This window comes from Prionailurus bengalensis, chromosome A3 (genome assembly GCF_016509475.1).
Source record: "Prionailurus bengalensis isolate Pbe53 chromosome A3, Fcat_Pben_1.1_paternal_pri, whole genome shotgun sequence".
Taxonomy (NCBI): Eukaryota; Metazoa; Chordata; class Mammalia; order Carnivora; family Felidae; genus Prionailurus; species Prionailurus bengalensis.
The window spans coordinates 24240558-24268388 of record NC_057354.1 but is presented as its reverse complement, the minus strand read 5'-3'; the positions used below and the strand labels follow the sequence as shown (position 1 = coordinate 24268388).

Here is a 27831-nt window from a genome sequence, read left to right as displayed (position 1 = left end):
TCCTCCCCCTCTCAAATGTATAAACCAAGGAATCACAGGATCAACAACATAGTTTTATTTAAGGCAGAGGCAGGGAAAGGCTATGCCCCTTCACTGCCCTTCTTCTACCTCTCAGTCCTATCCTAGGTCAGACACTGGAACCTGCTGAAAAGGCTGATGAGGAGCTGACAGGTGGTTGACAGGGTTATGGACCCTTACCTCAGATCAGCTCCCTTTCAGCTATACCCACACTCTGAGGATTTAGGGGCCTGTAGATCTCACCTAAGGGAAACAGCTTTTCTGGTCCTCAGATGGGAGAGCTGGAGAAAGGACCCAGCATTCACCCTTCCCTGAACAGAAGAGACCAGCCTTCCCAAGGTACAGGTAGGGAAGACCCTCAGAGGGGCTAGGTGAGGAATGACAAGTATGAGGGATAGAAGGTCTCTTGAGCAAAATCTGGGCAGGCTTGGCTGTGCCCTCACACAGGGTACGGGTTGTCCAGGACTGCCACTCCTGCTGCCACTCCACCATCTGCATGCTCAATGGCTTTGGTTCGAAGCAGATGTCCCACATGCTTGTTCATCACAAGTGTCTTTCCCTGCCTATAGAAAGGGGGACAGAAGACACACCACTCCATTACCAAGACTCAGCCCCACAGCCAAATCCTTCCCTGGTCCCACATGAGCAGTATATGAGTGACTGACTACACCCAAGAAAGTGCTAGGATTTTATAATCAGATCTGGGTTTGCATTGTTTTTGGGAAATTATTAGCTCTGTGTCTTTGAGCAAGTTACTCAGCCTTTCTCAATATCAGTTTCCTCAATTTAAAATAGAGATAATACCTCTCACTTTGCAAGATGGTCACAAGGATTAAATAAAGCAGGAAAAGCACTTAGCATGATGCCAGGCTCACATTTCATGTTCTGTAGCTGTAAGTTTCCTTCTTTCCCTCTCTGTCAAGATGGCTATGGTGGTAGTTGGGTTTGGGGGAACATGGCAGGCAGAGATGCTGTTAAGTGGTTAGAGGGAAGGCTCAGGTCAGTAGCATGGTAGGATCTGATATTCCTACTTTGCTTGATCTTAGATTGCATATTTTGCAGGAAGCGGTTTAAGGGACCAGGAACTATTCCTTAAAAATTCCCAAGTGGTCTTCTCTTCCTGTTTCTTTAGTGCTCACATCCAAACCAGGGGCCACTCAGTCTTTCAGAGCCAACTGATTATCCTCTAGCTGGCCCACCCCACCTTTCTCCAGAACCCCTGGTGGCCTAGAAACTGGACCCAAATTCTCTTCTTCCCTGGCGTCTCCTTCTAGTCTAGGGTTACTTTCTCATCCTTCTTGATACTACTTGGAACTTCCTTTATAGCTGCAAAGCATGGAACTTCCTTTATGGCTGCAAAGCACTTGTCATCTGGGCTTCATTTGATAGCCCTGTGGGTGGGCAGGTTTGGGTCCTTGGCCTCATTTACTAGATAAGGAAACAGGTAACATGGCTAGGGACTCGCAGAGCTGGGACTGAAGCCCAGGATTCTTGCTCCCTGTCCAGTTCTCCTCCCCAGGCTCACTTGGCTGACTGTCTGGCAAGGAGGAGACCCTCTTGACTGGCTCACCTGACATAGACTCCAAAGATGCCCAGCTCTGAGATGCACTGGACCACTCGGACAGGGCTGCCAGGCCGTAGCAGACAATTTCCAAAAGGCTCAGGTTCTATCTTCTCCATGAGGATGTAGGACGCCCTCTCCTCGCTGTCTTTCAGGTGCTCCAGGGCCTGCACCATCTCCTCCCCATATAGGTTATTACCTGCAATAACACTGGCCAGTCACCCTCGAGCCTCTGCCTACCTTCTCCACTCTGTGCCCCCATTTCTGTGGTCAAGGCAGCAGCCTCAGTTTCTAACTCCAGCTCAGTGAAGCCAGGGCAGGCCTGGCTCCCAAGAAGGGAATGTCACTTTAATAGGAGAGCCCTTTCTCACATAAGCAAACACACCTCACCACAGCCTCCTGCCTTGGTTCTCCTACTTGTCTATGGTTTTCCTTCTCAGCCTCCCTAACTGGCTCCTGCTTCTCTTCAGTGTTGGAATTACCAAGGAATCCACCTGCCACCCTGTTCTCTCCTCCATGAACACACTCCCCCCCCCCCCCCAGGGAGATTTCTAAGGCTCCATCTATATTGTATGACTTATTAACTCCCAAATCTTCAACTTAAGCTCCCTGTTCTTGACATTGCAGGGATACCCCATGGGCTCCCAAAACAAACTCAGCATGTCCAAAGAGAACTCATTACTTCTGTCTTGAACCTGCTCTTCCTGGATCTTCCTGCTCCCAATAGGTGAAAGGCATCCTGACTCATATTTAACTCCTCCCTCTCCATTACCTGTCAATAACTCAGACGTGTCTCTTCAGTCTGTACTCTTACAATGTCATAGCCCTAGCCCAGGCCTCTACATTGCTCTTCTGGAAAATTATACCAGGCTCCTCTATGATGTCTGTTGCCAGTGTCTCCCCTCATCCAGGACATACTTTACCATGGCTGAAACATGGATCCTGGATCAGATGTGTATCCCTTTCCTCCTTAAATCTCTCTAATGGATTCCCACTACCCTTAGGATAAAATCCAACTTCCTACATATTTTTAATGGTCTCTATAATCATGTCCCAAACCATCTTTTCCAGCCCAAATCCCTGCCTCCTCCCATTTCTCATGCTGTACTCCAGTCTTACCAGTATTCATTAATCTCCAAATGCACCACACTTCCATGGACCAGTGCCTCTCCTTGAGGCTACTCCTTCTGTATGGAATACTCTCCCTCCTTTTCCACCTAGTAAACTCCTACCTATCCCTTAAGACCAAGATCAAAACTCATTTCTTCTGGGTCTGTGGACAGACATGATCCCTGCCCTCAAGGAGTTCAAACCAGGCAGGAAGATATCCAACCTCCTGATATGCCCTACCCCACTTCCCCACAATCTGGTCACAGGCATCTCAGACTAAACTTGTACAAACCCTCCAGTTACGGTTAATCAGGTCCCTCTGTGCTCAATATCACTTGATCACAGGGTCTTCTGGGACATTGTCCAAGGTGAAGGCCTGTGTCAGTTCATCCTATGTCCCCTAGAGCCTGGGACTGTGCCCATAGCAAGTGTGAGTCAGCATTGGTAACAGCCTTCTAGCTCACTTCCCTTCCACTGAGCAGCCCTACCAAGGGGGAACCACCTACCTCCACCCTCTCTCTGGGGCTTTAGCACGAACTGGCTAGGGGCAGCAAGGGCCTCAGTAATGGCCTGGTCCCCTTCTTCACCCTGGCAGGAGGCAAGAAAGCAGTTACCAGCAGTCTTAAACCAGGGGCAGGAGCTGCGGTCCTGCTGGTTGTGCAGAGCAGCATCAGAGGAATAACAGGAGTGAGCCTAGATGCTACTATCTGGATGTCACCCCCAACAAACCCCTGAAGGCAGCAAGTACAATGAAAACAAGCTTTCTCTGGCAACAGTTCAGGGCTCCACAGTAGGAGGCATGGAAAACACATATAGATATTCCCCAATTCTTGCTGTCCTCCTCAGCTCCTTCCTCTTTCCACCTCTTATCTGGATCTCTACCTTTGTTGAGGGAGCTTACAATGGACTCCAGCCTACTACCAGCTCCAGCCTCCCCAGTACATTGAATTCTGGGTTCCTGCTGTGGTGGAAGAAAGAGGCAGCCCACACACCATGTCCAGTGAGTAGAGGCCAGCAAATGTGGCACGGAGGCGGGCCACAGTCTCAGGCTGGTCAGGGAGCAACATCTCCAGCACACCCATTCTGCTCAGCTCCTGCTGCACCTTCTTTGTCCCAGCCAGCTGGGTGGCAATATCTGGGCACTTGATAGCACATGACCTCTCCAGCAGCAGGCGTGCTTCCCAGTTCTGCAGAGGGAAGAAAACAAAAGTAATTCTACTTCATTTCACTTTGGCTGACTTTTACTGAGCATCCATCAGATGCCAGGTATCATGTTTTCTTTCTTCACATTCATCATCTCCCAGGGTCACTGCATCTCTTTGTAAGGCAGATGTGGATTCTTCCAATATGTAGGATTCTTGCCCTCAGGGAGCTCACAGTTTAGCACAATGGTACATGACTATAATTAAAAGGGAAATAACAAGATAAGGGCATAGAAAAGTAGATAAAGAGGTTTGAAAGAGGTGAGACACTTGTGTATGAGCTCAGCTTCCTACTGTACTTCAAATAAAATCCAAACTCCTTACCAAAGCTCACAAGACCCTGCAGGATCTGCCTCCTGTACCCCTTTCAACCATGTCAATTTCATGACCTCCCTGCATCCCACTCTCATAGTCCAGCCATACAGGCCGGTCAGTCCTCAAACACACAGATGTCACTCCACCTCAGGGCCTTAGCATTTGCTGCTTTCCCCTCTGCCTGAAAGTCTTTTCCTTTTGGCTTTTCCAGTGGATGATTAGATCCTTCTCATTCTTAGATCTCAGCTCAAACCACCCTATTTAATGTGGGTTTTTCATAATTCTCTTATCTTTTCACTCTATTATTTTTTTAATTATTATTACTATTTTTTTAGTATTTATTTATTTCTTGGGAGAGAGAGAGACAGAGTGCAAGCAGGGGAGGGGCAGAGAGAGAGGGAGACACAGAATCCAAAGCAGGCTCCAGGCTCTGAGCTGTCAGCACAGAGCCTGACGCGGGGCTTGAACCCACGAGTGCAGGATCATGACCTGGGCTGAAGTCGGACGCCTAACTGACTGAGCCACCCAGATGCCCCTTCACTCTATTATTTTATTCAAAGAGTTTCCCTCAACTAGAAAAAAAAATTTTTTTCTGTTTTTTCTTACTTTCTGATGACCATCTCCCTGACCAAAATGTGAGCTCCAGCACTTGTCTTGTTTCTTTTGTATCCCCACTGTCTGACACAGTGCTCGGCAATTATTTGTTATTGTTGTTTAGTGAAGTGAAATTTGAGTAGTCAGGTAGGGTCTGATAGGTCAATAGGGAAGACACTCAGATTAGCAGAATAATTAGCAAAAGCCTGCAAGTGGGTAATCATAGGATGAATGGTCTGATGTGCTAAGAGTTTAGTGTGTGAGAGGCAGGTAAACAGCAGAGGTCCCCATTCTCAGACACTGGGGGATAACCTGTCCTTGAACTCCAGACCACATCAAACTGACCACAGCAGGATAAAGGCTAAGGCCTAAGGAGCAACATCCACAAGCACCCATGCTGTCCTCCCTTTGATACACAGTCCACCTGCAGCATATTTGCCTGGTCTTTACCAAGAATCTCAACCACCTTTGATGTTCCAGGCAGTTACTGGTGCCCAGAACATCAGAGATAAACCCAGAGAAGTACTCCATTTTGTTAAAAGCAGGGAAGCAAAATTCAGAGATGAGCAGGGGCATTCCCAACATCAACTAACAAGTCACTAAGCTTTGCAGATTTATCTTCAAATTCTAAACCTTGTGTGAGTTTCTCAATTCCCTAAATATGTCCTCCTCCTTATGCACAGACTTATTTCCCTGTTAGCTCAATCTCTTTTTAAAGTTTTTTTTTTTGTTTGTTTGTTTTTTTTTTTTGGCCCCTTCCTGGAGCCTGGATCCCCCAAATCCCCTGTCCTGGAGCCTGGATCCATTTTCCCCATGGACAGTTTTGTCTTTTTCTAGTCAGCAAGTTTCCACCACTCCTAACCACTTTCTAGAGAAAAGGACCTTCTACAGAGCTTCCACCTCTATGGAACTGTTGGGTTCCTTATTCAGCTGGGTCTTAGGGAAAATCCTATATTCAAAAAATTAAAGATCTGGAAGGAGCTCCCTCATGTTTTGAGTATAGTTTCCTCAGCTTACAGAAATTGAGCCCATAAAGGGTCAGAAACCTGTCCATGGTCACACACAGGCAAAGCAAAAGGCTCATGACCCCAGGCATACTGATCATGGTATTTCCTAACTTATTTCTCCCAAGTGAAAGCAGGGCTTCTTAGCTTCTCCATACTATGGATTAGGGGCAGGTGGAGAACAATATGTTGGATATGCTAGTGGACCAAGAATCAGAAAGCCTGGGAACTCCCTGTGAGATCTTAGACAAGCCCCCGAATCTCTCCAAATCTTAGTCTCTCCGTCTGTATAATGGTGATAATTATATACCTCACACAGTGGTTGTAAGGATAAAATGAAATAATGGATGTGGTAAGTAATTTTGAAACTACATGGTAGGATAGCAAGATGAGGTGGTATCATCATTACTGTCATTAACATGAATGGACAGAAAAACTTTCTAACACAGATAAAAGAGAAGTAAGAGTTGGCAGGAAGGAGCTGGTCAGTGGTATGGTGGAACTGGTTTGCATTAGCTACCCAGGGCTGATTGTACCCATCTCTGGGTTCAGAAATGTTAAGTAGGTCGGGGGCACCTGGCTGGCTCAGTCCATAGAACCTAAGACTATTGATCTCAGGGTTGTAGGTTTGAGCCTCATGTTGGGTATAGAGATTACTTAAAAACTTTAAGGAAAAAACAAATGTTCTTGCTGAAGCAGTGAAAAAAAGAAAAGTTGGGTAACTTGAAATCGGCCATGATTTCTATGATATACCATAGAAATCAGCAAATGCTACAAACTGGGGCTTTCCCCCTTAAAAAGATGACTGTTTAACATTTGCCAGGGAGCTTCTGGGTGGGTCAGTCAGTTGAGCATCCAACATTGGCTCAGGTCATGATCTCACAGTTCCTGGGTTCAAGTCTCACGTAGGCCTTGTGCTAACAGCTCAGAGGCTCGAGCATGCTTTGGATTCTGAGTCTCCCTCTCTTTCTGCCCCTCCGCCGCTCACTGTCTCTCTCAAAAATAAACAAACGTTAAAAAAACATTCCAGTATATCCCTAGAAACAATGTGAATGGCTGAAGCAACATAGATACCTGAGGATTCAGAGTCTAGAAGACAGTGTGTAGAGAGTGACAGATAGTAAAAAGCTTGTGGGAGAATAAGGGGTTCCAGCAGTAAGTTCCCTGAGGAAGAACTGAGGGCAGGGCCCAGGGAAAAACCCAGGTTATTGTGATGCCTGAGCTGGGTCTCCAAGGAATGATTTTGGGTCCTAGGAGGCAGAGAATAGTCTAACAGAATACCAACCTGTACACTGTACTGACTCGGCATGTAGCCATCCCGGAAATAAACCACAGCAACTTCCTGGCCATCCCTAGAACACAGAATGGAGAATGCTGTTATGTTAAATTATAACTAATAGAGTGATTCAGTATATTTCACAGTGCATCCAAATGAGTTTGTCCTCTTTGAAAGCCAGACCACACAGGCTGCCGAATCAGGGGTTCACTGGAAGCAATGAAAGTAGATATACCCATACCACTACTTCTTCCACTAAAAACATGAAGGTATGCAGTGAAGAATGCTTTAGAATATTCTAGATCTAGAGTCATTGTAGGAAGCCCACAGGAAAGCAAGAAAGCAACCAGAATCAAATCAGATAAATAAATTAAAAAAACCATTTTTTTTTAATGTTTGTTTATTTTCGAGAGGCAGGGAGACAGAGCACAAGTGGGGGAGGGGCAGACAGAGAGGGAGACACAGAATCCAAAGCAGGCTCCAGGCTCTGAGCTGTCAGCACAGAGCCTGATGTGGGGCTTGAACCCATAAGCTGAGCCACCTGGACACCCCAAGATAAATTTTTTTTTTTTAAGTGGGCTAAAAATTACTGAGCCTCAGAATCATATTGCCATGCCTACCAAAACACCTTGCATTATACTACTTAAGGGCAGCCTGGGTGGCTCAGTTAAGCGTCCAACTTCGGCTCAGGTCATGATCTCATGGTTCATGAGGTCGAGCCCCTTGTCAGGCTCTGTGCTGACAGCTCAAAGCCTGGAGCCTGCTTCAGATTCTGTGTCTCCCTCTCTCTCCGCCCCTCCCCCACTCGTGCTCTGTCTCTCTCTCTCTCTCTCAAAAATAAACATTAAAAAAAAAGGTAGCTGAAACCAGGCTGAGATTTTTTGAAATGGTAGGCGTAAGGGTGCAGAGATGCAAAATTATGAGTCTAGTTAAGACACAGACTTTTTATTTATTTTTAATTTATTTTTTTTATATGAAATTTATTGTCAAATTGGTTTCCATACAACACCCAGTGCTCATCCCAACAGGTGCCCGAGACTGTCTTTTTAAAGACCTTCCCCTTTCTTTGGCTTATTTGATACTGTCTGGAAAGTAAATTAATGACTTTGTTATGATAAAAGCACATTTTGAGAAAAGTGGTACTATGAAATTTCATGGAGGTTCTTTTTTTTTTTTTTTTTAATGTTTATTCATTTAACATCTTTGAGAGAGAGAGAGACGGAATGTGAGTGGGTAAGGGGCACAGAGAGAGGGAGACACAGAATCCAAAGCAGACTCCAGGCTGTCAGCACAGAGCCTGATGCGGGGCTCGAATCCACGAACTGTGAGATCATGACCTGAGCTGAAGTTGGATGCTTAAGTGACTGAGCCACCTAGGGGCCTTTCAATGGAGGTCCTTAATTTTAAGAATCACAGATTAGGGGCATGTGGGTGGCTCAATCAGTTAAGCATCTGACTTTTGATTTCGGTTCATGTCATGATCTCAGTTTGTGAACTTGAGCCCTGCATCAGGCTCTGTGCTATCAGCACAGAGCCTGCTTGGGCTTCTCTGTCTCCCTCTCCCTCTGCCCCTCCCCTGCTCACACTCTCTCTCTAAAATAAATAAAACATTTAAAAGAAAAAGAAGAAGAAGAAGAAGAAGAAGAAGAAGAAGAAGAAGAAGAATCACAAATTAAAAAAAAAAAAAAAAACCTATAAAATTCCAGGTCTAAATATGTGTGTTGCAAACAATGCTACCCAACTAAGTGGTACTAAAGTCACTTGGTGGAAGCCCCCTGCAGGGGAGCACAAGGCCTGGCGTGGAACACAAACCCAGGCCCCATAATGTCTTGCCTAAGCTCAGAGAGCAGCTCCCAGATCAATCACAGAATGAGCAAGCTATTCCTCTTCCTCCCTGACTGCTCAGCCCAACTGTCCAGGCCTGATAGCTACCAAGAGGGGCAAGAAAGCTTTTAGGAGTCCAGGGACATATGAAAACCAGGGTTATTTTAAGAAGGCCCTTATCAAGAATGTTGGTAGCTCTGGGGTGCCTGGGTGGCTTAATCAGCTAAGGATCCGACTCTTGGTTTCAGCTCAGGTCATGATCCCAGGGGTCATGGGATTGAGCCCTGTGTTGGGCTCTGTGCTGAGTGTGGAATCTGCTTAGGATTCTCTCTCTCCTTCTGTCCCTTTCCCCCATTTGCACTTTCTCTCTAAAAAAAAAAAAAGAAAAAGGTCAATAGCTCTTATACAACCTTTTAGAAGCAGAATATGACCAAGCCTTCTCCAGACTTTCCTGAGATGATGGGGTATTTTGCCCCTAAAATTCAGAGAGAAGGAAGCAAGCCATCACATCTCCTAGAAGAAAGGATTACTGGGGGAAATGGGTAGCAGAATAAGTTTCCTAAAGTAGTAATGCTCCCTGAACACTTACATAAACAGCCTTCGGTCTTGGTCTAGAGACCCCTTTTCAGAGACATCTTCAAACCTTCGACGGATTACATGGATATTCCTGGGAAAGATGGGCAAAGGTTAGAGGTAATGGATGCTCTGTTCTGAGTAGTTCTTCACAAGCCTAAGGCCATTATCTGGAGGTCTCCCCTCCTTTACTTACTGGGCTAGTAGCTCATTCTCTATAGCACGCTGGTCAAATATGTTCCTTTCCTTCTCTTGAGCAATCAGTAGCACCAGAGCGCTGGGGAGAGAGTGAGCACAGTTGGCTGAAGTGACTACAAAGCTTGTCCCCCCTCCATCCAACAACCTTCAGGAGAACATACCTTCCCTGAAAGAGCAGATAATCTCTCAAATCAGAAAGGTCTCAGGCAATACCTGAGGCTCTAACACATTATTTCCCGAAATTAGGAAACTTGAAAAAATGGAGATGTCTCTGTTCCTTCTCCAGTAGGTAGATAAAATATTGTAATGATGTTAATTTTCTATGCAAATTAAAACTTAGATTTAAAATCTCAAAAACCCAAGACGACCTTTTCTTAAAACTTAATGATTTTAAAATCTTTCTGGAAGAATAAACAGATGAAAGTACTGAAGAATATTTTATAGAATAATGTGTGGGGTTGGAGGCTAATGACCCTATTACTAGACTGTAAAGCATATAATAAAGGAGTGTGTGGTTCTTGCATGATACATTATAATAGTCAATGGAAATCCTACAGAACCCTATAGAGCCATCCATAAATAAGGAATTATCTCTTGGGGCCTCTCAACATTACTGTGATCTACACAGGGACACATTTGGTCCCACAGTATTAATGGTATCATTGAGGCTTACCTGACCTCTTTCCTTCTGCTATCAACATAATTCTTAAAGAAGGAGGAGCTCAAGGACAAAGGAAAAAGTTAATGCCAGGAACTGTCTGTTTGGCTACCTGAGGGACAAGGCTTTAGAGTCAGACATGAATTCTAAACTTACTAGCTCTGTGACTTTTGGCAAGTTATTCCACCTCTCTGAGCCCTCAGTTTGGAGTACCAAACTCCATTTTTGCTGTAGCCATATTGCTCTTCGCCCATAGCTTCTTGCTAAGACTCTTGGGTGGCCAGATTTGGGCTTAGGAATCTAAGTGTGGATTCCTTCCTCCTGTAACTGGCCTCTGGTCTGTTTGTCTCTGCTTTTCTCTGCCTCAGCTGAACCTCTTGGACTACATTCTGCCTGACTCCTTTCCACTTAGCTGAAATACAGGTCCTAGTATGCCTCCTCTCTTGGCTTGCCTGAAATCTCTTGAGGGTCAGACATGACATTAAGCTGAGTCTTAGCTTTGAGTTGGGTTTCTGAGAGACAAGCTAGAAATGCTGCTTTCGTAAGCCATCTTGCCCTGAGACACCCAAGGGCCAATGGCCTTGCTTTTCATATTGCAGCCTGATTTGCTCTCCTCATGGGTGGGAAGGTGGCACCTGGCCCAGGCTGGCCTACCTCCAAAAAGAGGCGGAGGAGGGAGGCTGGAATCTGTAGGTTAAAGTGGAACCACATTCCCTGGTTAAGTCAGCCTGCCCTCTGCCAAATAATCACAGCCAGACTCAGAAAACATATTCTACCTCCTCCTGCCTTCAGTTCTGAACAGTATTTTGGGAACAGGACTAGGAAAGTGTCAGCTAAGGAAGGTGAAGTGGCAGTAATGTGCTGGCTGGGAGTGAGGACTCCGGATAATAGCTCCCAACATTTTATACCAAGAATCCTTTCTTATCCCTACTCATTCTAACCACAGTCACTATATTTTTAAAGAGTTTGAATAAATGTCTAAATTGGAATCATAATTCATTTTCCATGCTTTTTTAAAAATCTAAAAAATATGAGATAACCGATGAAAAATTCATCTGTTCTATCAGTGCTTGAGCCTGAGTTTTTTGATCTATACTCTGGGACCATTCCTCTTGGAGGCAGAACAGTATGGTAGAAAGAATGCAGGCTTTAAAGGCAGATAGACGTGAATTCTAAACTTACTAGCTGTGTGACTTTTGGCAAGTTATTCCTCCTCTCTGACCCCTCAGTCTTCCCTTCAGTAAAATGAAACTAGTACTCCTTAAATGGTAGCTGCCATTATTACTATTATTATTATTACCACTACTACTACTATTGGAAGTACCACATAATGATCCTGAGGGGGGGTGGGGGTGGTGGTGTTCTTGTTGTTGTTGTTTTTAGTCTTTCAAGTTTTTAAATTCCGGTTAGTTAACATTAGTTTCAGGTGTAGAATCTAGTGATTCATCACTTACACACAACACCCAATGCTCATCACGTTAAGTTCTCTGCTTAATGCCCTTCCCCCATTCAGCCCATCCTCCCACTCCCCCACCCCCACTTCTCCTCCAGTAATCCTGTTTGTTCTCTGTAGTTAAGTCTGGTTTGCCTCTCTTCCCAACCCACCCCACCCCCACCATGTTCATCTGTTTTATTTCTTAAATATGAGTGAAATCATATGGTATTTGTATTTCTCTGACTTATTTCCTTAGCATAATACTCTCTAGCTCCATCCACATTGTTGCAAATGGCAAGATTTCATTCCTTTTGATGACTGAGTAATATTACATTATATATATACATACACACACACACACACACACACACACACACATACACACACACCACATCTTTATCCATTCATCAGTCAATGAACATTAGGGCTCTTTCAATAATTTGGCTATTATTGATAATGCTGCTATAAGCATCAGGGGCATTTATCCCTTCAAATCATTATTTTTATATCCTTTGGGTAAATACCTAGTAGTGCAACTTTTTGAGGAACCTCCATACTGTTTTCCAGAGTGGCTGCACCAGTTTGCATTCCTACCAACAACGTAAGAGGGTTCCCTTTTCTTCACATCCTCGCCAACATCTGTTGTTTCCTGTATTGTAAATTTTAGCCATTCTGACAGGTGTGAGGTGATATATCATTGTAGTTTTGATTTATATTTCCCTGATGATGAGTGATATTAAGCATCTCTTCATGTGTCTGTTAGCCATCTGGATGTCTTCTTTGGAAAAATGTGTATTCATGTCTTCTCATTTTTAAACTGGATTATTTATTTTTTGGGTGTTGAGTTTTATTAAGTTCTTTATATATTTTGGATACTAACCCTTTATCAGATGTCATTTGCAAATATCTTCTCCCATACCAAAGGTTGCCTTTTAGTCTTGCTGATTTTTTCCTTCACTGTGCAGAAGATTTTTATTTTGATGAGGTCCCAATAGTTTATTTTTGCTTTTGTTTCCCTTGCCTCTGGAGACATAGCTAGTAAGACTTGCTATGGCCATTGTCAATGAGGTTACTGCCTATGTTATCCTCTATATTTTGATGGTTTCCTGTCCCACATTTAGGTCTTTCATCCATTTTGAATTTATTTTTGTGTGTGGTGTAAGAAAGTGGTCCAGTTTCATTCTTTTGCATGTTGCTGTCTAGTTTTCCCAATGCCATTTGTTAAAGAGACTGTCTTTTTTCCATTCCTCACCAGATTTTTTATTTTTTTAAAAAAAAATTTTTTTTTTCAACGTTTATTTATTTTTGGGACAGAGAGAGAGCATGAACGGGGGAGGGGCAGAGAGAGAGGGAGACACAGAATCGGAAACAGGCTCCAGGCTCTGAGCCATCAGCCCAGAGCCTGACGCGGGGCTCGAACTCACGCACCGCGAGATCGTGACCTGGCTGAAGTCGGACGCTTAACCGACTGCGCCACCCAGGCGCCCCCCTCACCAGATTTTTTAAAGCATTTTTCAAGGCCATGAGATTTCATTTAATTCTCACTACCACCCTTTTAGGTTTTATTATTATCATCCCCCTTTTACAAACTGCTGCTCAGAGAAAAGAACTGTCTTAGCGAAGGTCATATGCTAGGTCAGCAGAAATGCCTATTTGACTTTCAAAATGAGAAGCCAGTCCCAGCTCAGGCACCCCATAGTTCCTACCCACCAGTGCCTAGTTCTAGGCACATGAGTCTTCCCATGTTATTCACAGCCTGGTTGGAGAAACCCTCTGCAGCATTTTTTTCATCAGTAGTTCCCCAGCTGACCCTTTCCTGGCTTCAATCTCTTAAAAAACACTTAACCAAGAGTTAACTATTCATCTTATGCCTTCTAAATATTCAGAGTCTGAAGTTTCTTGAGTCTTAGTGAGGCTTAGCAAGCCCAGAGAGGCTCTCTTAGAGGCAATAAAGTGATTAAGGTTGCAGATTCTAGAGGGAGTGGACTATGGGCTCTACCACCAACCATCTGACCTTGAGCCATTCACTTCTCTGAACCAGTTTCCTCATCTGTAAAATGGGGGGAGTTGGGTGGTATCTACCTTGAAATATTTCATATGAGGATTTATTAAGATCCTACGTGTAGAGCGCTTAGCACAAAGTGTGGCACCAGTCAGTGCTCATTCACGGTTAACTGTTAAAGCTATGTAAACATTGCAGTAACTATTGGTACAGTGCCGCCCCCTATATATACAGAAGTCACTTACCTGGCATCTTTACACATCTGGAACATGGTTGAAAATAGGAAGGAAGCAAAAAATGCCTCTAGGCAGTTACAACAGACACCACAAAATCACTAAGTCAGAGCTTATGCATTTACTTATCAAAGAGGCCCTCACACTCATTAGATGGTACATGACAACCCAGACCACTTGCTTTCCCAAACCATAGCAAATCAGAAAGGAGGTACAAGGATGGGAATGGAGGATTCCAAATTAAAGCACACTGACAGCAGTAGGAAGTAAGAACTGATAGTAGGGAGACAGGAAAACTGGGAAGAAAAGGAATAAGAACTTAAAGCCTAACAGTTGGGGCCATTAGTGCAGGCAGACAGACTCACATGCCTCTGAGTCTAGATAGCACCTCTGTATTACATCAAGATACAATCACTAACAGTAATGCAATCATTAACAGATAATTGTGACCTCTAGCCAACAACAAGATTAAATTATAGTCTGTGTCTCTTATTTAAGAAGGAAGCCCAGAAACCCCTTTAAGTCTGGTACTTAAAAGTGTAAGCTTCTATTTCCAGGAAAAAAAATCCCTCACTTCCTAAAGATGTCAGGCGAAGAAGTTGCTTTGCACTGCACCCACAAATGCTGAATCTAAAGCAGGATTCTACCATTCTTTCTCCCCCTTACTTGGCTGAGCCGTAGAGCTCCCAGGCCTTGGTGATCCCCTGGGCCAGTCCCTTGCTGGGATTATTGGAGAGGATCTTGGCAGCTTCTTTGGTCTTACTCAGGACATTGAGAACATGTCTGTTGGAAGAGATGTCTTATTCAGAAATTGGATGGATCTAGAAGACCCCTCTCTGCCTGTGACTCACAGATCCTTACAGGAACATCACTTGGAGAGTTAGCGGAACACTAAAAAGCATCTTATCATCATGCTTCTCAGGCCTGAATATACGGGGCCACCCAAACCCTGGCTCCGTGTATATGCCCAGAGCCCCAAGACCCTGTGTTTCTACTCTATACAAGCCTCCCTATGATCTGGAACGCCTTTCCCTGAGCACCAGTGCTTGCTATCTGGAATCCTGCTGCCAACCATCTGTAATCACAGCAACCTGGAACATCACTGCTGGCTGGAAATGGTTGCTACTAGGGTCAAGCCTTCCAATGGGAAGCCACTGATCCCTCTCTGCCATGGATTCTGACCTCTCTTCAGGCCTTCCAAGCTCTTTCTCACTCAGGTACTGTTTCTTCAAGCTGGAATACTACTTTATACAATGAGGGAGCAAGACTAGATGAACAGTGAGGTCCCTTCTCTCCTTGACATACTAAGACCTAATTACAAGTGGAAACTGCTACAGGAGAAACACATGACCCAGGGCCTGGGAAGAAATACTTGGAATTGGAGATCCCTGTTCCTGCCTGTGACTGTAGGCCTATTAGGCTTTCACCCCACCAGTGTGCCCAGTGTTGCCCAGGGGACCCACCGGTGCACAGCTGGGGTACGGGAGGCCAGGCCCCCAAAGCTGGCAGAGATGGTGTTGATTTCAATCTGTTTCAGGACTGGGGAGCCATCTGCATTGCGCTGGAACATGTAGTCTGAGCGGTTCAGGCCCAGGAACACAGTCTGTGGGGAAAACTGAAGGCTGAGTACATTTGCCCAGGGCTGATTGAGGGCCTAGCCACAGAACAGACAGGTAACATGAATTCTACATAGAAATCAGAGTTGCAGGCTAATGCTCCAAAACCTAGTGGAATCATTCTTTTGGTCATCCCAGGATTGGTCACTGATGTACAAACCTAGTGGAGACCAACAAGAGGCAGATTTCCATGAGCTCAGGGCCTGGGCCAATTTCTTCTGGTAAAAAAAAAAAGGGAGGGACAGGTCCTAGATTGGGGTGGAGTGGGGACTGGTTACCTGAGCAATGCCTTCTTTCAGGACTTGCTTGTAGATGTTAAAGAGGCGAGCAGTGAAGTTGTCCCTTTTGATGGTGCTGGAGGAGGAAATAGAGCATTTTCTGGGCTAAATGGGATCTTAAAGATCAAATAGTTCTACCCTCATCCATTGCCTCCTGAATCTTTCAGTCTGCTGACCCAAACTTGAACAGCCACATCAACCTGATAGACAATAGTGGTTTAGAACTCAGGTCTAGAGCCAGATAACCTGGGTTCAAATCCCGGCTCTACCACTCACCACTAGGCAACCTTAGAGAATTATTTCACTGTGTGTCTCAGTTTGCTCATCTGTAAAAGATAAAAATGAAAGATGAAGAGGAAAATAATTTTACTTCTATAATAGAGTTGTGGTGAAGGGTAAATGAGATATTATATGTACAGAACTGAGCATAGTGTCTGGTCCTGAGAGAAACTAAGAAATGTCATGTGATAAAACCATTCCATCTTTGAATATCTCTGATGGTTGGTAAACCTTCTGGTCGACATACCATTAACTCTCCATAGCTTCTCCTACACTCTGGGACTTCCAAGGACAAGTCTTTTCCACCTTATACAGCAACTCTCAGAGATTAAAAGACAGCAGTTATGCTCTGTGCACCAAAGCATTCTTCTGACTCAAGCTAAATATCCTTTTAGTTTTTCTTCAGCCAGTCCTCATATGATATGATTTCCTCAGGGCAACCTTCCCTATCTGGATCAGATCCTCCTGCCATGTGCTCTCAGAACACTGTGGACCTCTCCTTTATAGTACAGATTAGTTTTAAGTTTCTGTTTTATTTCTGTGATAATTAATGTCACCTCTCCTATTTGCCTATAAACCACATGAGGGTAGAGACTTTGTCTGTGGTAGCTCATCATCATGGCCCAGTGTGCTGCTGTGACATGTTATATGAAGTAGGAGTCCATCCAGTGTGGAAGAGGCACCCACAGGTAACTAACACCACACTTGTTGTCTGTCAAGATTCAGGGCAGTCTCTACATCCCTGCTCAAGCCTAACTCACTCTCCTCACTTGTTATAGGGACCCCACTGAGCCCATGTAGCTCAGGCCTGCCCTGCAGTTCCTCTGTTCCCCAGCCAGCTCTTTCATGAGGCCTTTCCCAGCCCTTGGTGAGGAGAGTCCCCAGCTGGGCTTCAGCCTCCAAGAAAGTTGAGACACATTTTTGCTTTACTGAAGAGGTATGCCCCTTCAACCTAGGTCCCAGGCTGCTATTCTAGCACATGTGATACTAGGGCTCTATTCCCGTACAAGCTAGGGTTTGTGTGTATTTCAGAGGACAGAGAAACAGGGAAGGCAAGGTTGCAGACATGGACTGCAGGAAAGGTCTCCACATAATTGCATCTTTAGGGCAAAGGTCATAAATCAGGTTGCTCATATATTCTGCAATCCAGAACCAGAGGTACAAAAGCCAGGCCCACCCCGAAAAAGACCTGGGGGGAAGGTGCTGGTAGGGTTTGTACATTCATAACTCATTGCATTTTTAGTTTCAAGTCAATGGTTTCCAAATTTCTTACCATTATGATCCCTTCCCATATTCACCTTCACACCAACGTGCACATTTTTAAAAGATTGTATCTCTGGGGTGGCTGGCTGGCTCAGTCAGTGGAGCATGCGACTCTTGGTCTCGGGGTTTTGAGTTCAAGCCCCATGTTGGGTGTAGAGATTACTTAAAGATAAAATCTTAAAAAAAATTTTTGTCTCTAACAAAATAATTGTTTTCTTTTGAAAAATTAATCAGACATGCAAGTATGTATGTCTAGTCTGTTTATGTATACACACACACACACACACACACACATTTATTTATTTAATTCTAAAAGAATTTGGGGCGCCTGCGTGGCTCAGTCGGTTGAGTGTCCGACTTCAGCTCAGGTCATGATCTCGTGGTCTGTGAGTCTGAGCCCCGCGTCGGGCTCTGTGCTGGCAGCTCAGAGCCTGGAGCCTGCTTCGGAATCTGTGTCTCCCTCTCTCTCTGCCCCTCCCTCACTCATGCTGTCTCTCTCTGTCAAAAATAAACATTAAAAATTTTTTTAAAAATAAAGAATTTAATTCTAAAGTAAAGAGAGGGGCCTGGGTGGCTCAGTCAGTTGAGTGTCCAACTTTGGCTCATGTCATGAGTTCGAGCTCTGTCATGAGTTCATGTCATGGCTCATGTCATGAGTTCGAGCTGACAGCTTAGAGCCTGGAACCTGCTTCGAGTTCTGTGTGTGTCTCTCTCTGCTCCTCCCCCACTCAGACTCTGTCTCTCTGTCTCTCTCTCTCAAAAATGAATAAACATTAGAAAAAAAATTGAAAGTAAAGAAATTTCCCTTGTCCCAGGGCCTGAAGATAAAAAAAGGATTAAGGGAGAAGAGACAGAGTGGTGGATGGGGTGAACCATTTAGGAGTTCTGTATCCTCATGCCCTGGGTGGGGCCCAGTCTACCCCCCCCATCTCACCCAGAGATAAGAGGGCTGAGGAAAAGAAGTTAGAAATCTGACTTTAAACCCAGTAATCTCCTTTGCCCTTTATTTTCCCTAAAACAATGCTGACATTCCCTAATTCCAAATAGAAATCTCAGTCATCAAAGCAAGGGGCCATGGATCAGAGAATCACATAATGTGATTGGAAGAGATCTTAGATTTATGCCAACATCCCTACATTACAGATGAAGAAATTGAGGCACAGAGAAAGAAAGGAATTTGCTTGCAGCCATATAAATGAGGATTAGAGCCAGGATTAAAAGCCAGCCCTCTTGACTTGTGTTCTACTACTTTTGTTTTTTCTGGGGGGTACCTGTCCCCAACCCCACCAAGTCAGCTGCCAGAGCAACATCTCATGGCTCCTCAGTCTTCCAGTCCCTTGGGTTCCAGCAACTCCCGGCCCCTATTGCCCCATCACCCAGTACCTGGAGAGAGTCTGCTCCAGAAAAGCTGCATTCTGGCTGACAGCATCCACCAGCATGTTAAAGTCCATCTGCACAGCATAGGCCTGCTCCAGCAGGGCACTGGGGACCAGTGAAGGGAAGAGCGTGAATGGGGCATAGCTTACCACCTGATCAAGGAGAAAGAGCGGGCAGGGGTAGAACACCTGTGAATGGGCTGTTTTCTTGTAAACATAACCCCATGAAAAGTGTAACCTACATTTATTGACACACAAACTGCCGAATAGTGGTTACCTCTGTGAAGGGAGGGAGAAAACAGGATGATGAAGGGGTATAAAGGGAACTTTCAGACTCTGTAATATTTTATCTCTTTACATTAAAAAAAAAAAAAAAACAGAAGCAAAACAGCCAAAACAAATAAACAAAACCACAAAAAATTGAGCACTTACTGTGTACAAGGCACTGTTTTAAATACCTTACATGGATGTGTCATTTAACTCTGTGAGGCAGATACTATTATTATCTGTTCTTTTTTTTAATGTTTTATTTATTTTTGAGAGACAGAGCACGAGCAGGGGAAGGGCAGAGAGAAAGGGAGACAGAATCAGAAGCGGGCTCCAGCTGAGCTATCGGCACAGAACCTGATGCAGGGCTTGAACCCACAAAGAGTGAGATCATGACCTGAGCCGTAGTTGGACACTTAACCAAGTGAGCCACCCAGGCGCCCCTATTATTATCTATTCTTAATAAATAGATAAAGGGAATTGAGTCTCAGATTAAGTAACATGTCCAAAATTATATAAAGCTGTTACATGGCACTGGGATTTGAACCAAGGTGGTTAGTAAACAACACACACACACACACACAGCTCCTAGCCAGGGTCCTAAGCCCAGGACCCTCGTGCCAGGAGCTCCCACCCCAGCCCCCTTGCTTTCTGGTTGGGGCAGAGGGAGAGTCCTGCTGGTAGGGCTGTATCAGAAGTGATCTCTGACCCCCAGAGTAGAAGTTAGGAGTGGTTTCTCCCCAGTGTTGGAGACAGTGACTCAGGTTGCCAGACCTGGAGTTAGGCTGCATTCTGAGTTCTTTGGACTTTGGCAGAACCAGGAAACCCAAATACCCATCTGGAACACTATTTCTAGAAGGGGATAATGCATTTGGAGATTCACAACAACAAATGAACTAGAATTTGGGTAGGAGATGATAAAATGACCTTGTGACTTATATTATGATGTATTCCTGAGTTTAACCTCTGAGTTAATATCAATTTGCCATTATCATAGTATGAGTTTATGACATTAGAACTTGGCATTTATATATTTAAAAATATTTTTTGAACAGATAATACAAACAAATGATACAAAATTCAAGAGACAGGATACATAGTGAAAAGTATGTCTCATTCCCTGATGACCCAATTCTCCTCCCCAGAAGCAAATTGTGTACTAGTGTCTCACATGTCCTTTAGACTATATGTATATATACATTTTTCTTTTTTACACACACAGAAGCACATGGTACATATATTGTTCTGTCCTTTGCTTTATAAATATTTCAGATACATTTCCATATATGTTCAAATAGATCTCATTCTTTTTAATGCCTGTAGAGTATTCCATTCTTTGGATATAAAATTATTAATTCAAGTTTTCTTTTTTTTTTTTTAAGTTTATTTGTTTATTTTGAGAGAGAGAGAGAGAGAGAAAGAGTACAAGTGGGGGAAGGCCAGAGAGCGGGAATCCCAAGTAGGCTCCACACTAACAGCACAGAGCCCAATGTGGGACTTGAGCTCATGAACCATGAAATTGTGACCTGAGCCAAAACCAAGAGTTGGACACTTAACTGATTGAGCCACCCAGGCACCCCTGAATCTAGCTTTCTGTTATGAACATATAGGTGGCTTGCTCCCCCCACCCCATTACAATCAATGCTTCAATCAATATCCTAGAGTATATATTCTAGGTATTTTGTGTGTGGAAAAGTCCATAAATTATAAATTTATAAAAATGGAAATGTCAGATAATTAGAGTAAATCCACTTAAAATTTTCATAGATAGTTCCCAAATTACCTTCCTCAAAATCTCAGAAGACAAAAGTGAGGAAGGATATTTATGAGAATAAGGTTTTTTCAGCTTGAAGCTTTTCTGTGTTAGGCTGGGAATTACTGCAGATTATATAGGGGGTGACCTAATACCCTGAGTGCATGTGTGATGACAATAAGGGCATTCCTTGGCTTTAAAACTTAGAACTCTGCTTCTTCCAACAAGTCTCATTTGGCCTGAAAAACTCCCAAAGGCTTTTCCTAGTAAGACTTCCCTCTGCCTCTGTCCCCATGACTCATTATGCCCACTTGAATGATCCATAGTATACAGCTGTTCTCCACTGTGTATAGGCCAAAGGCTGAAACACAGTCTTTTAACTTTTTATGGAGACACAGGCACAGAGTAATAGTCTTCTACTCTGAGAAAAACGGTAGCATGTGCATGACAATAAAAGATCTCCTTCATAGTCAAAGAAACAAAGAGTGATGGGAAGAAGAGCTCCTATTTCACCTGAGGGGCCAGATTTTTTTTATTTCATGAAAAAAACCCCAAACAAACATTGGGCCTCACATTTTAAAGACACTGGTGAAAAAACTGTTAACAATGCTTGTCTCTGGGGAAGGAAACAGTGGCTAGAGGGAGGAGACTTATTCTACACTGAATTCCCTTTAAATTTTGTAGCCTGTTCATGTTTTTTGTTTTTTTGTTTTTTTTTTAATTAACTCCCTAAATCTGCAGGAACCAGCTATTAATTCTGCACTTGGTTTGTCACCCCTACCTACAGGATAAAGTTCATGTTCCTCTTCCTCCCAGTATCCAAAGCCTCTTGATTATCTGACTTCGACCTGTCTTCTGTCCCATATTCAGCTGCATTCTCTTGAACATTTTGTACCTTTTCCTATTTTAGACCCTCTGTTATGGTGTTCTTTTCTATTTATTTTTTAAGATCTAGTTCAAATACAACTGATGAGTTGCTCCTTCGTCTAGGTGTCCCATACAGTTTCCTGAGAGAGGCAGTAAAGAATGGAAGTTCAGAGCATGAAGTCAAGTGGCAAACTCTTTGGGTTTGAATTCTGGCTTTGCCAATTACAACCATTTGAATGACCTCAGGCAAGTTACTTTACCTTTCTGGGCCTTGGTTTCCTCATCTCTGTTGTGAAATTTAAACGAGTTAGTGATTTCAAGCTGTTAGAATAGTGCCTGGCACATAGTCAATAATAAACAGTAGCTAATATTGTGCAGCAGGCTATCTTATGTTTCCTCATAGAACTGACATTTAATTTTGTCTTGTGGCACATTCTCCAACTAGACCATGTGCTTTAGTGGCCAGAGTCTCTGGCTGACTCACCTGTGTCCTCAGTGCCTAGAATGGCCTGGCATAAAACAGGCACCTGACAAAGATTTGGACTGAAATCTCTTTCTCTTTCTCACATCCATACACATACACATATTTCCTGTCTTTTTTCTTTTTGATGTTTATTTATTGAGACAGAGAGAGAGCGAGCAAGCATGAGTGGTGGAAGGGCAGAGAGAGATAGAGACAGAATTCCAAGCAGGCTCTACACTGTCAGCGCAGAGCCTGACATGGACCTTCAATCCACAAACCCAACAGTGAGATCATAAGCTGAGCCAAAATCAAGAGTTGGACGCCTAACTGAGCCACCCAGGTGCCCCATTTCCTGTCTTTTTTCTCTGAATTGGGAATCTCACTGAGGACTATGTCTTTTCTAGGCTCCATTAACTTCCAGAAAGACCAAGTGTTGGACCTTCACACAATACCTATTGATTAATAGAACAAAAAAGTCTTGGAGGGGAAAATGCTTAATCCTGGGTTCAGACAAACAGTTCACATAATGTAAAGTTCACAAAGCAAGCAATTATATTCCCAAAGCCAGAGGCAGACCTTCCACAATGTCAGCCTACCTTAGGTAACAGCCATTCTCATTCACTCAGGCCTCAGCAAATATTTATGAGTCTGGACTCTCCACCAGGCCCTTAACTTAGTAAAAAAAAAAAGATGGTGGCAGCTCTTTAGTTACTCATATGGATTGTCACAAGGTATACTAGTAAGTAAAAAGAAAAAAGCAAGGCACGAAAGAGTTTGTCTAGGATGCTTCTTTGTGTAAACAGTAGGAAAAAGGAATATATACTTTTTTTTGTTATGAGTAAACTAAAGTAAACTATATGAAAGAATAAACAAAAACACTAAAACACAGCTTGTCTTCAGGTCAGGAGAACCGGATGGCTAGGGAATATAAAAGAGAGGGTTAAACTCTAAACTCTTTGTCCTTTGAATTTTGAACTATGACAATGTCTTACCAGTCACAAAATAAAAACTTTTTTTTTTTTTTTTAAGGATGAGACTTTTAAAAAATGTGGTTTGGACTTAGCATTTCTACTTTTAAAAGCATCAACCCTACAGAAGTACCCAAACAGGCGTGTATGTAGCTGTTCCCTATAATGCTGTTTACAATCATAAAACATTAGAAATCAGGGGTACCTGGGTGGCTCAGTCAGTTAAGTGTCCAAGTCTTGATTTCGACTGAGGTCATGATCTGACCGTTCATGGGTTGAAGCCCCTCATCAGGTTCTGCGCTGACAATGCAGAGCCTGCCTGGGATTCTCTCTCTCCCCCTCTCTCTGCCCCACCCCTGCTCAAGCTCTCTCTCTCTCTCAAATAAATAAACTTAAAAAAAAAAAGGGCATTAAAAAAACACGTTAAAAATCACCTAAATAGAGGAAAGTTAAAATGTGATTCATCTATATATGGAACACTGTATCAGAATGAAGCTAATCCTAACGGAGGGAGTTGTAAAGAGTTCAACCGCAGATTGTTAAATGAAAAACAAAAACACAATCACAAAATAATCTGCGTGATCTGTGTGATCCAATTTGTGTTTTAGAAAACCATATATTTTGGGGCACCTGGCTGGCTCAGTTGGAAGAGCATGTGACTCTTGATCTGAGGGTCATGGGTTTGAGCCCCACATTAGATGTGGAGGTTACTTTAAAAAAAAAACTTAGGGGCGCCTGGGTGTCGCAGTCGGTTAAGCGGCCGACTTCAGCCAGGTCACGATCTCGCAGTCTGTGAGTTCGAGCCCCGCGTCGGGCTCTGGGCTGATGGCTCAGAGCCTGGAGCCTGTTTCCGATTCTGTGTCTCCCTCTCTCTCTGCCCTTCCCCCGTTCATGCTCTGTCTCTCTCTGTCCCAAAAATAAATAAACGTTGAAAAAAAAAAAAAAAACTTAAAAGGGGCACCTGGGTGGCTCAGTTGGTAAGCGTCCAACTTCAGCTCAGGTCATGATCTCACAGTTCGTGAGTTCGAGTCCCCCGTCGGGCTCTGTGCTGACGGCTTGGAGCCTGGAGCCTGCTTCAGATTCTGGGTCGCCCTCTCTTTCTGCTCCTCCCCCACTCACACTCTCTCAAAAATAAAAACATTTAAAAAAAAACTTAAAAAGAAAAGAAAATCATATATTTCTTTATATACACATATATGTATATAAATGCACAGAGAAGGATGTACACAGACCAGTTGTACAGATCTACTCCCCCTCTGCAGTGTGATTAGGTAGTCTTAAAAAATAATAGCTCACTGGACAAAGTGTTTCACATGAATTATCTTCTCATTCTCTTACCAACTTGAAGAGGCAGGTCCCATTATTATCCCTTTTTTACTCTATGAAGAAACTGCAGCTGAGAGAGGTTATGTAACTTACCTAAGTCATACTAGAAACCCCAGACTTAAATTTTATGATTACTCTCAGCAGGCTTTTTACATATATCTAGAGATCAATTTTAGTTATTGACAAAGATAAAAAAAAGCAAAGAAGATGTCTTGACCTAAAGGAGCTGCTTTTAGCCTGGCAGGGACCAGAAAGTGAGCATTAGGATCCAGAGCAGTGTCGTCAGTGCTTGTGAGGAGGGGTCAGGGGCTTACATTGGAGGAACTGGGCTCCTGCAAGGTCCTCAGCAGCACTCCCTCAGCCAGGGCCCGGTCCACAGCCTGCCGTGCCAGCTCCTCCAGCTGCTGCTCATCCTGCAAGAGGCTCCCCCAGCCGGTGGCCATCCCAACCTGCAACAGGAGAGGGGAATGATTGGTGATGGGTTGCCTGGGGCCCACCCAGAAACCAATGAAACTGGCAGTGTGGTACAGGGGAGTGAACACTGGATAGCAGCTCTCAACTTCCATGAGTGCAAAATGGAAAGCCCGACAAAGCATTTCCACTGCCACTCTCTTGGTTCCTAATACAATGATGGCATTATTCTTACAGTAAGGAAGTGGAATCTCAGACTGTTAAAACCTGGATTTGAACCCAGGTCTCAGGACTCCCAGCCCAGGCCTTTTACATTGGAGAAAGAGGCACTAATGTCATATGTGATTGGGGCAAGTTCCTTCCCCTCACAGAGTTGCAGATTCTCTACCTGTGAAACAAGGGGTATGAGGTAGACCAGTGGTTTCCAAATCTGGCTAAATATTCTGGGGAGCCTGGTAAAGAATACAGATTCCTGGGCTCCACTCAGAGATTCTCATGCAAGAGGTCTGATGAGTGGAGGGAAGGGCTGAAGCTCTGTATTTTTAACAAATTTAAAATCACTGCAAGAGAGTATTAATTCCCCTTCTAGCTCCAACAACCCAGGTCAGCAAATCTCAAATTATGTGGGGGGTGGGGGTAGGAGGATCCCTTTGTAGAATACTATGAAATGCAGATAAGGTGAACTCCTCCCTCACACTAAGCAGAAGCAAGCTCATTAGCAGGACATGATTACATTCCCTATATGGACATCTATCATCACAGCAGCAAGACAAAATATTTTTGAGAAATCACATTAGCAGAATAGAAATAACTGAAACCCAAGTGCCCAATGTAATAGGATGAGGAGTTCAACTGGTTGCCCAGAGACACACAGATATGAACCAATTAACACCTTGATACTAATTTTGCAGCAGGCCTCAGAGATTTAAGAAGATCTGAATAAAAATCTGGAAACACCAGTTATTAATTTTGGTTTGCCCTACTGTCATTTGATTTTAGGAAAAGAACATGGCTACCCAGCTCAGTTGTCCCCAGAAAGGGAGCTAGAGAACAAGTAACAAACTAGAGAACAACATCCAGTTCCATCTCCTTCCCCTTATAACAAAATTGGTGCGAAACCAATTATGAAAGTCTGTTGGCCTCAGCACAACGTTTTCAAAGAATGACCATGTAATTTCAAGAGAATCCTAACAACATTTCTGTCCAATGAGACACAGATAAGGGCTCTACGACTATAGAGTCATAGTAGAGCCCTGGGGTCAGTCAGATATGGGTTTGAGCCCATAATATTACTTCCTTCATAAATAAGGTCCCCATGTGAATTAAATGAGAAAAATCTGTGTGTAGTTCCTCAGCAGGGTTTGTAGCTCTATACATGGGAGCTTCTTTTTAGCTATATCCACTTTACAGGTGGAAGACTTGTCAGGAGGTCACACAGCAGGCTGGTGGCAGAGCCAGGACAAGAACCTATGACTGACATTAGAGCAATGGAACCCTCCATTAGCCCCCATCTCTTAACATCTCTGGGATTCCAGCATCTCTGCCTGCGGTTGGGCTTTTGTCTACTTGGTAAACACTGAATGGCATCTACTGCCACGCCCTTGACTAGGTACCGAGGATACAAAGAGATAAAACATAAAGATAATCACTATGTAAAGTGCTGATTGGGCCCTTTGTTTTTCTCATTCTATAGTCTCAACCCTGTGGCTTTGTTTGTTTTGCTGAGGACATTCAAATCTATACTTTCACAGTGGTGCTTTCCTGACTTCCAAACTGTAATAACCAACTGCTTACTGGGAGTCTCCACAGAACCAGAATAGAATTTGTCGTCTCCCCACAAATCTGCTCCTCCTCTGATGAACCCCACTCAGGCACTCAAGCCTTGTACACACTTCTCTCCAACACCCCAGTCTCCCCAAATCCTGTAGTTTTTATTAAATATAGATTGCTTTGAATTCCTCTATTTGTCTCCACCTCCACTGTCAGATGCCTGTTCCAGCTACCATCATCTCCCTGGGCGCTAAACAGACTCAAGAGTGAGATTATCCCCAGTAACCAAGATACACAAGCCTCTCTCCAGCTCCCAGGCTTGGCACGTGCTGTAGTCTCTTTTTGGAACACTCCCCACCACTCCTGACCAGCGTTCACGTGTGTGTTTCAGAAACTGTCCCTGTTCTCCGCCCAGGGCTTCTACAGCCCATTAGTTGCCCCTGTACCATAGGAATTGTTGTGTATCTTGGTCACTTCTCTACCTCCAGCACCTACTACTGTATTCAATGAATGTTAAATGAATGGATGATGAATGAAAGACTGGGGCCAGATCTTAAAATGCCCACAAGAAAACCCAGTCGGACTTTATCCTGAGGGCGAGGCCAGTGTCTGCATGAGGCTCGGGGTATAAACACCCGTCTCCTGCCCAGGCTTGCCCAACTTCATGGGCCCGTTCACTCCCATTCTAGACAAAGTTTGGTTCTAATCGCTCCCAGTTTCTTTCTTTTTTTAATTCCGGCTCTGGCTCACTGGCACGGTGTCCCCGACACGGCCCGATCTGGAATCAGGAGATCTGGGAAATCTGGGATCCAAAATCACCAGCCCAACCCCCTCAATGGTCACCAGTTTCCCCTTCCCTGCAAAGGGCATGAGCTGCAACATCTCCTAGCCTTCAGGATTCCAATAGCTGGCCAGAACCCTCCCTCACATCCTCCCGAAGAAGCTTGGCCCTGGCCGGCCGCCGTTGCCTTTCCCCAACCTACTGGTTCGTCGTCCTGCCGCGCACGGTACTCAAGCCCCTCGCGCTGTAACCCAAGGTCTAGGGGGCGGGGCCTCAATGCGACCCAACGCGTTTGCGCAGACCGCGCCAGTGGGGTATAAAGGGCAGGGCGGGGGCGGAGACGTGCCTGTGGAGCTGGACGGCGACCGGGAAGGGTCAGTCCGTACGTGAGCAGCCTTGGCGTTAAGGGT

General features: G+C 44.2%; 1 protein-coding gene across 3 annotated transcripts; it reads right to left on the bottom strand.

Annotated features, from left to right (window-relative positions):
• Positions 1–32: 32 nt before the first annotated feature.
• On the bottom strand, positions 33–27831 carry GSS (glutathione synthetase). 3 transcript variants are annotated; one of them, XM_043604689.1, is made up of 13 exons: positions 27624–27831; positions 24774–24908; positions 18823–18968; positions 15898–15973; positions 15467–15606; positions 14670–14786; positions 9674–9754; positions 9494–9571; positions 7090–7156; positions 3682–3876; positions 3196–3277; positions 1589–1778; positions 33–581 (listed from the first exon to the last, which is right to left on the bottom strand). In XM_043604689.1, the coding sequence occupies exons 2-13, from the start codon at positions 24900–24902 to the stop codon at positions 458–460; spliced, it is 1425 nt and encodes a 474-aa protein (XP_043460624.1). In that variant the 5' UTR covers positions 24903–24908; positions 27624–27831; the 3' UTR covers positions 33–457. The 3 variants fall into 3 exon arrangements, with proteins under 3 accessions (XP_043460624.1, XP_043460625.1, XP_043460626.1); XM_043604690.1 differs by having other exon boundaries at positions 33–989; positions 27624–27715; XM_043604691.1 differs by lacking the exon at positions 27624–27831 and having other exon boundaries at positions 18823–18921; positions 24774–24888.